The sequence below is a fragment of the Oncorhynchus kisutch genome, linkage group LG12 (assembly GCF_002021735.2).
Source record: "Oncorhynchus kisutch isolate 150728-3 linkage group LG12, Okis_V2, whole genome shotgun sequence".
Taxonomy (NCBI): Eukaryota; Metazoa; Chordata; class Actinopteri; order Salmoniformes; family Salmonidae; genus Oncorhynchus; species Oncorhynchus kisutch.
This window is the reverse complement of record NC_034185.2, coordinates 45,055,879-45,065,170: the sequence shown is the minus strand read 5'-3', so window position 1 is coordinate 45,065,170 and position 9,292 is coordinate 45,055,879. Positions and strand designations below refer to the sequence as shown.

At 39.8% G+C, this 9,292-nt stretch overlaps 1 protein-coding gene across 1 annotated transcript; it reads left to right on the top strand.

Annotated features, from left to right (window-relative positions):
• The first annotated feature begins 1,567 nt into the window (after positions 1–1,567).
• Positions 1,568–4,594, top strand: LOC109900338 (secreted frizzled-related protein 2). Its single transcript, XM_020496028.2, has 3 exons — positions 1,568–2,164; positions 2,882–2,962; positions 3,083–4,594. Exons 1-3 carry the CDS (start codon positions 1,669–1,671, stop codon positions 3,385–3,387), a joined length of 882 nt encoding a protein of 293 aa, XP_020351617.1. The 5' UTR covers positions 1,568–1,668; the 3' UTR covers positions 3,388–4,594.
• The last annotated feature ends 4,698 nt before the right edge of the window (positions 4,595–9,292 follow it).

Below are 9,292 nucleotides of genomic sequence, written 5' to 3'. Positions count from 1 at the left end.
GGGGGGTCAGTTCATGGCTTATTTGTCATGGATGGCACACGGCTAAAAGGCTTTATGGGCCTCGTAAAACAGCTTTAGGACGTTTGATAGATTACTCCTACAATTTTTTTCCCTTGTGTATTTTATTATCGCGGTTTTGGGTGATGCTATATCGCATCATTACAATATCACATTCTTCCCTCTGATTCTTTTTTAAATGCAGTATAATTTTTTTCTATAGTAAAAACCCATATAGTACTTGCACATAGGTTGTGTACATTATTGTCATGGTAGGTAACATGTCAACTACAAGGCAATAACATCTTTGTGGGACATAGTAGAAGGGAAGTTACAAATCCAATTTGTGCAATCTGTTACAATTCCTGGTGCTTAAGATCCCTGAGTGCATCTTTAACATATCACCCGAATTGCAAAATTCGTATGACATCATACAAATTGCAAAATCCATAAGGTATCACACGAAATGGATGACGGGGACCCGTTTTTGCCCGTGACCATCATTTTCAAAACTACTGGCTGAAATTATACAACATTTGAGGCCATCTTTAACAAGCAAGAACACATTTTTGTTGCTTTTATAAAATGTCAAATTCCATAGAACAATGCAATGCACCATGCTTCCTTATGTTCTTATTGTGTGTGGCTGAAAATCAACATTCTCCTCAGAGTACTAGCTTTCTAGTAAGGAAATGGAGACTGATCAGGTCAACTCCAGCGCTCCCTTTTTACCCATTGATCTAGCTATACTTGTCGGAGCAAAGACTCCTGCGAGCATGAACAACATCAACCTTTAAGATAAAGCTCTCACCATCCTTTTCTTTCTCTTTTTCCCCCCCCCAAGGAGAAAGTAGGGCAGGATGTCAAGGCTGAGAAGAACCATTTGGCTGTCTGCAGACCAGACTCCAGCCCAGGGGGTGTTGAGTGGGATGGGAGCCAGGCTAGAGCTGCAGCCAAGGGGGAGATGAAGTTTCACCCCTGGGTCCAATGCGCCAGGCTCTGGTTCTCTCACTGGACTATATTTCACCATGTGGTGTATAAACCTGAGGAATGGGCCAGAAGGTTTAAACCCTGGTAATGATGATAAATTAACACATGGATGAATTGAATTGTAGCACTTTCAATATAGCTCTCCTAACTCCATATTTACTCCCTAAAGACAAGCTGTAGCTTATGGGTTTTAATTAGTAAATGTATTACTATTGTTTCTGGCAGCTTACTCAAAAAAGCATAGGAGACTGGAAAGCCTAAATTTAAGTGATATAGCTCTACCTAGTAAAGAAAAGTGCAAGACATGGTTTTGTAGCGTGTGTGAGGTATTTCTCCCATTCTGCTGGCTTCAATTGCAAATAGGTGTGCTTGGTAGTGAAATAACTTACCATGTAGAGTATATTTTGCTAATATAAGAAATGAAGAACATTGTACATTAGAAAATATCCCAGTGCACTGCCAGTCGAATGTTTACCTGACACCGAGGAGTGAAACTGGACCAATGGATGAGATTACTTCGCGCCCTTGACTCCTCCCAAACATGCCCACAAGAACACCCCATGTTAAACTACTACATATTCAGAACATTGTCAGTGGTCCTCTACTGATGCTGAAGAACACCTGGATGAAGGCATTGCAGCTCGCCGTTTCGATTTTTAAAAAACTATTTAGCTAACAACTATGAATTACAACATTCTGTCCATAATATGGGCGATAACATTACCTGCGTGCATGGCAATCCACGGATTATACAATTTCGGTCAACCCGAGTTATTCTACAAAAAGAATAACTGCAAACCCATCCCGGCCAATCTTCTCCTGTGCCATGACATCGAATACACCGAGATGCGCCTCCCGAACCTTCTCGGGCACGAGACAATGAACGAGGTTTTGCAGCAAGCCTCTTCGTGGATTCCACTGGTCCAGAAGCAGTGTCACCCCGACACGAGGAAGTTTCTTTGCTCTCTCTTTGCACCGGTGTGTCTGGACGATATGGACGAGCCTATCCAGCCGTGCAGGTCGTTGTGTGAGAGCGTCAAACACGGTTGCGCACCGGTGATGTCCGCGTTCGGGTTCCCGTGGCCAGATATGCTTGACTGCGAGCGCTTCCCGCCCGACAATGACCTGTGTATCCCTCCAGCGGGCATCGATCATTTCATGCCAGTCACCAAAGAAGGTAAGGTATTTGCATTATCCGGCTAGACACTTAAAATCTTCACAGAATAAACCTCAAAATCGATTATTTTTTGTAAAACCTGTTTAATTTCCAGTTCTGAAAAGAAAATACACGGCTTTATTATGGAAACATAACAAAAAGTACAAGGTTTATCTGATATTTACATAGTACTATATAAAGCAATATTTTACACACACAAACGCGCACACGCACACACACACACACACACTACAGCTGCATTCTGTTGGCATTCACCCCCAAAAATATACTGATAAAGTCAAGGCAAAATATGTCTTAGCCTACAATAACATGACACTACTTTAAACGGGAAACGGCCAATGATACATTTGATGTAGGAGCCTAATGAGATCCAATGCGGTAATGTAACGGAGTCATTTAATAAAAAGTAATAGCCATGTTCCTGGAGCTCCATTCCCCCCTGGATTTTCATAAGCCTGAACATCAGGTTAATAGTGGGGAGTCTTGTGGAATCTCCTTTGGGCAGGACCTGTTTTTACTGGGTTGTTCCCTTAGTAAGGGGATGTGTAAACGCCACAGGTTACTCCTGAGATCACTCTCAACAGTGGAATGTGAGAAAGAATGCATTGAATAGCTTTACTATTTAAACTGTAATATGCTGCATTATGTGACAGTCGATAGAACACCTTTTGAATTTACAGTGGGAGTATAATACATCTGCTCTCGTTTCTCCTGTAGTGCCCAGAGTGTGTGACGCCTGCAAGGAAAAGGAGGAAAACGACAATGAAATAGTTGACAACCTGTGCAAAAATGACTTCGGTAAGTCCTATTCCTGAATTCTAACTAAATACAGTCGGCTTATTAGCACTCGCGTTCAAGTCCAACAAATCCAAACCTTAACCTCCACCTCTTCCTTTCACCCCTGGCTGCTTTGCGTAGCCCTGAAGATCAAGGTAAAGGAGATCTCCTACATGAACGGCGACACCAAGATCGTGCCCGAGACCAAGAGCAAGACCATCTACAAGCTGAGCGGCGTGACTGAGCGCGACCTGCGCAAGACGGTGCTCTGGCTCAAGGATGGCCTGCAGTGCGTGTGCGACGAGATGAACGACATCAACGCCTCCTACCTGGTCATGGGCCAGAAGATGGATGGCCACCTGGTGATCACCTCGCTCAAGCGCTGGCAGCGGGGCCAGCGTGAGTTCAAGAGGATCTCGCGCAGCATCCGCAAGCTGCAGTGCTAAGCGAAGCAAGACTCAGATCCAGATGAGTCTTATCTAAACTCTAAGAGCCGGATCTGGTCTGATCCGGATGCAACTAGTTCTCAGTCAGTATTGTTAAATGTCCTGTCCTTAGTACCATGTCTAGCGCTGCCATAGGCTACTTTTCAACAATTTCATGGTTTATTAGGATCTCATTTGAGCCATCAATAGTCCTTAAGACAAAGCAAATCACATACACATTACAGTAAAATCAAAGACAAACAGGCCTTACTACACATGTCATGTTGTGTGCATTTTTCAGTGTTTCTGAAAAGATTGAAAATCATTAGTTACCAGTCATTTTTTCATGATTAAATATAGTCTGTTAGGATACCACTTATCCAGACTTGATGATGAGGCTGGATACATTTTTAGTACATAGGCCTATCATCAGGTGAGAGGAGAGTGTGTGGTTTCTGTGTGCATGGTGTGATATTGTTCAGATGTGTTCTTTAAGATGATGATAGTGAGACTAAGGTATGTAATGAAATGCAGTGTAACGTGCTCTTTTTTTTACCTATTATTTTTCTCAAGCAACGAGAGATAGCTGGCTATATTCTCTGCCTTTTTAGATACTACTTCCAATGTACCCCTGGCATTGGAAGTTCAACGGGCCAGAGCAAGGCCCATATCATTGCAGTGACGACGATCAATTATTTGACCCTCTGCAGTCAATGGACGGTCAACTTTTTGTACATGAGCCTCAATGCTGCACTGTTCCTATTTCCACCACAATGATTGATTATGAAATATGCTTCTGTTTCAAGCTTTTTCATGTAAGTTCCTTTGACATGCCATTTCTGTGTTTCAATTTTTTAAGACATTTATTCTCACTATGACAGCGTGTCTTAGGTATGTTAACTAAGTATATCAGGATTGTATATTAGTGGTCGATTGTGTTTTCATTTCTTGGGCTGAATGCAAAAAAAAAATGCAGCTGTAGTGTGTGTGTGTAAAATACTGCTTTATATAGTACTCTGTAAATATCAGATAAACCTTGTATTCTTGTACATAGTTTTGGGAGACCGCAGAAGTCGAGACAAGTGTGAATTCAGATGGTGATAAGTTTTTAAAAATTCCAACACTAAACATATATTTGTATAATATTAATCTGAGAAGTGTGATTCTTATAAATGACCGGTTACTGCATCTTTTGGTCCCTCTTAATTAAAGGAAACAATTCAAGGAACCTTACATTGAATACAAATCAATGGCATGTTTATTATGTTTGGAACAGATATGAAGTGAAGACCGGAGACCCAGACGCAACCTCTTCAGAACCATTCCAGACCAAGACCCAACTTCTTGACAACCAGAGCTAGATTCAGCTTATTGACACTATGACAAGATCCGTTCAAATGTGGAAAGACAAGACCCAGACCAACCCTCTTAAAGTATCCATCTTCCTAAACATTAGCATGCCAATACGGCCTCCACATTTTAAAGCAAGGTGCCAGGGCAAGCGATGGTACTCAGTCTCATTTATTTGGTGCTACTGTAACATGCGTCCTTTCTCCTGATTTTGTCCACATCCTGATTGTGCCCACATTTGTAGACAGGTGTAGATGATCAAAAAACACATGGTGATCTGGTCTTCTTGACCCCTTGCAGAGGTAGCAGAGCACACATTGTATCTGGATATCTCACAAGTGTAGACAGATCTGGACTGTAAAAACATTTACATCATTTTCCGGGTGGCACCATTGTCTTAAAATTAATACATTCATATTATTTTGAAACAATATCTGTCCAATAATTTGCATAGAGAGTGGCATCAAAAAAATCTGTCCACAATACAGAGAAAGTGGACTGATAAAATACACATTTTAATGCCCAAGTATAGACGACAACCCCATGTGAGCACCAGGTATAAATTGGGCTAGTGATGTTCGGTATCTTGACCACATCATGAGCTGAGACCACAAAGACTAGCCAAGACCCAGACCAAACCAATACTTTGGGCACTGAGGCCCAGACCAAAATATCTCTTAGGGTAAAATGTATACAATAACGAAGAGCTCACTTGAGTAATAGCACCATCTGCTGGATATATTTCAAAAGAATACAGCGTGTACTGCATAACTACATGTAATTTCAAACAAATTATTAACGAACAGGGCCAATGTGACAGTTATGGGGATTTTAGTGTTACCACTATCAATTTACAGATATACATATTTTCAGAATATGTGACCCATGTGGGGATCAAATTCATATTAATAAGAGTTAGGGAAATGAGTATTCAGTTTAGAGAAGGGAATGGTTTAATACAAATACTGACCAATCATGCATATCCCGAAAGAATGAAATGATCTCACTACAATAAATGTTAATAGAAAGTTAGCAAAAATAGATCTTACTACCATGGAAGGAAAATACCTGTCTGTTTGTGGAAAAATCACCCTGATGAACTTTTTAGTCAAATCTTCCAGTTGACCTATTTGCTTATGGCCCTGCCTACACCTAACAACTTTTAAAAAAATTATATGAGCAAAAAATATTCCATTTAATTTGGAACAGCAAGTCAGCCAAGATTAAACAGGCCTATTTGATAGAAAGTGCATTTGGAAAGTATTAAGACACCTTGACGTTTTCCACATTTTGTTACGTTACAGCCGTATTTTAAAATGTAATAAAATACATTTTTCCTCATCAATGTACACACAATACCCCATAATTACAGAGTGAAAACAGGTTTGACATTTTTACAAATGTATTATAAATAAACATTGATCATCTTTGATGTTGCTACAACTTGATTGGAGTCCACCTGTGGTCAATTGAATTCATTGGACATGATTTGGAAAGGCACACACCTGAGACAGGATTGTGTTGAGGCACAGATCTGGGGAAGGGTATCAAAAAATGTCAGCAGCATTGAAGGTCCCCAAGAAAGCAGTGGCCTCCATCATTCTTAAATGGAAGAAGTTTGGTACCACCAAGACTCTTCTTAGAGCTGGCCGCCCAGCCAAACTGAGCAATCGGGGGAGGGCATTGGTCAGGGAGGTGACCAAGAACCCAATGGTCACTCTGAAAGAGCTCCAGAGTTCCTCTGTGGAGATGAAAGAACCTACCAGAAGGACAACCATCTCTGCAGCAGTCCACTAATCAGTCCTTTATGGTAGAGCGGCCAGACGGAAGCCACTCTTCAGTAAAAGGCACATGACAGCCCGCTTAGTGTTTGCCGAAAAGGCACCTAAAGGACTCTCAGACTATGAGAAACACTGGAGAGACGTGACAGCGGCGCTCCCCATCCAATCTGACAGAGCTTGAGAGGATTTGCAGACAAAAATGGAAGAAACTCCCCAAATACAGATGTGCCAAGCTTGTAGCATCATAGCCAAGAAGACTCAATGCTGTAATCACGGCCAAAGGTGCTTTCACAAAGTACTGAGTAAAGGGTGATATCATTTTTTTATTTACTTCTAAAAACCTGTTTTTGCTTGTCATTATGGGGTATTGTGTGTAGATTGAGGGAATAAAAAATAAATACAAATAAATATATACATTTTACAATAAGGCTGTAACGTAACAAAATGTGGAAAAAGTCAGTAATGCACTGTAATGAATATGAATTCGGAGGGCAAAAATAATTAAATATTAAAGTATTAGACCTCTCAAAGGCTTCAGTTATACAAAAACTATACCTAAATCCAAACTGGTTCTCTAGCAGATTAGTATTAAGGGCTCCCCCAGTGTTCAAGAATGTCCTTTTCCCCTTCATTCAGATTCGGTTATTTGAAGATGAAACAAGCCATAGAAAGTTGGAAACAAGCCATAGAAAGTTGGTTGCAATTTCAGTTTAATCCACCAGAAAAGACAGAGCAAATAGTACAATAAATATTATGGTTAAACTCAAATATACTAAAGGATTTAAAAAAACAGGATTTGCATTTTTTTTTTTACAGTATAATATTTGTAAATACTTAGGACTGGTGGAATTGTCACACAAGCAGCTAACAAAACTATTGAAATGTCTGCTCTATCCAAAATTACAACAAACTAATTGCAGAATTTCAGTAAAAATGGAAGAGGCAATTGGATGAGGGAGAAGAAGGTAAGGAACTTGTCAGTCAGCCCTGCATTAAAGACCAAAACAGGTTAAAGAAAATTATAAATAATTTCATTTCAGGACCCAAACATTGACGGCTGTGCCATACAGGTAGCAAAATATTGTAGTTGGGTAGACATTTTTGATGTACCGATGCAATGGTACATGGTTTAGGAACTGATACACAATATGACGCTGGATTCAAAATGTACGAGTTTTTCTATTTAAATTATACCAAATTCTTGCAACCAGTAATGTTTATATATACAGTTGAAGTTGGAAGTTTACATACACTTAGGTTGGTGTCATTAAAACTCGTTTTTCAACCACTCCACAAATTTCTTGTTAACAAACTATAGTTTTGGCAAGTCGGTTAGGATATCTACTTTGTGCATGACATGTTATTTTTCCAATAATTGTTAAGACAGATTATTTCACTTATAATTCACTGTATCACAATTCCAGTGGGTCAGAAGTTCATATAGACTAAGTTGACTGTGCCTATAAACAGCTTGGAAAATTCCAGAAAATTATGTCATGGCTTTAGAAGCTTCTGATAGGCTAATTGACATCATTTGAGTCAATTGGAGGTGTACCTGTGGATGTATTTCAAGGCCTACCTTCAAACTCTGTGCCTCTTTGCTTGACATCATGGGAAAATCAAAAGAAATCAGCCAAGACCTCAGAAAAACAATTGTAGACCTCCACAAGCCTGGTTGATCCTTGGGAGAAATTTCCAAACGCCTGAAGGTACTACGTTAATCTGTACAAATAATAGTACGCAAGTATAAACACCATGGGACCATGCAGCCATCATACCGCTCAGGAAGTAGACGCGTTTTGTCTCCTAGAGATGAACGTACTTTGGTGCGAAAAGTTCAAATCAATCCCAGAACAACAGCAAAGGACCTTGTGAAGATGCTGAAGGAAACCGGTACAAAAGTATCTATATCCACAGTACAATGAGTCCTATATCGACATAACCTGAAAGGCTGCTCAGCAAGGAAGAAGCCACTGCTCCAAAACCGCCATAAAAAAGCCAGACTACAGTTTGCAACTGCACATGGGGACAAAGATTGTACTTTTTGGAGAAATGTCCTCTGGTATTTCAACAAAATTCACCCATCTTATTGTGGGAAGCTTGTGGAAGGCGACCCAAGTTAAACAATTTAAAGGCAATGCTACCAAATACTAATTGAGTGTATGTAAACAGACCCACTGGGAATGTGATGAAAGAAATAAAAACTGAAAGAAATAATTCTCTCAACTACTTTTTTGACATTTCACATTCTTAAAATAAAGTGGTGATCCTAACTGACCTAAGACATGGAATCTTTACTAGGATTAAATGTCAGGAATTGTGAAAAAATTTGTTGAAATGTATTTGGCTAAGGTGTATGTAAACTTCCGACAATATGTATATGGGGGATACAAACATTCCAGTTCTGCAGATTTTGCTGCAAAGAGACAATCATCAGATCACTTCTTTGGTACTGCCCAGATGAAGCATGTTCAGGAATGGTTGAAGAACTGCAACATTTTCCTGGAGCTAACTCTGCAAATACCACTGCTGGGTGATTTAACAAGTCATATTCAATCAATCAATATAATACAATAAGTCTCAGAACAAAAATGTTTGCTTTAGTTACAATCTGTAGAAACTGTGAGAATAGAAAAGTTCTGAACTTTTATGAAACAGCACAGTTTAAAAATATATGGCAAATAGAAATCAAAACTGGATGGTGTTCAGAGATAGATGGGAGGGGTGAGGGGAGCGCTGAAGGGTGGGACTAAAAAGAACAAAACAAGATGACTAATGTGTCCATAAAATGTATA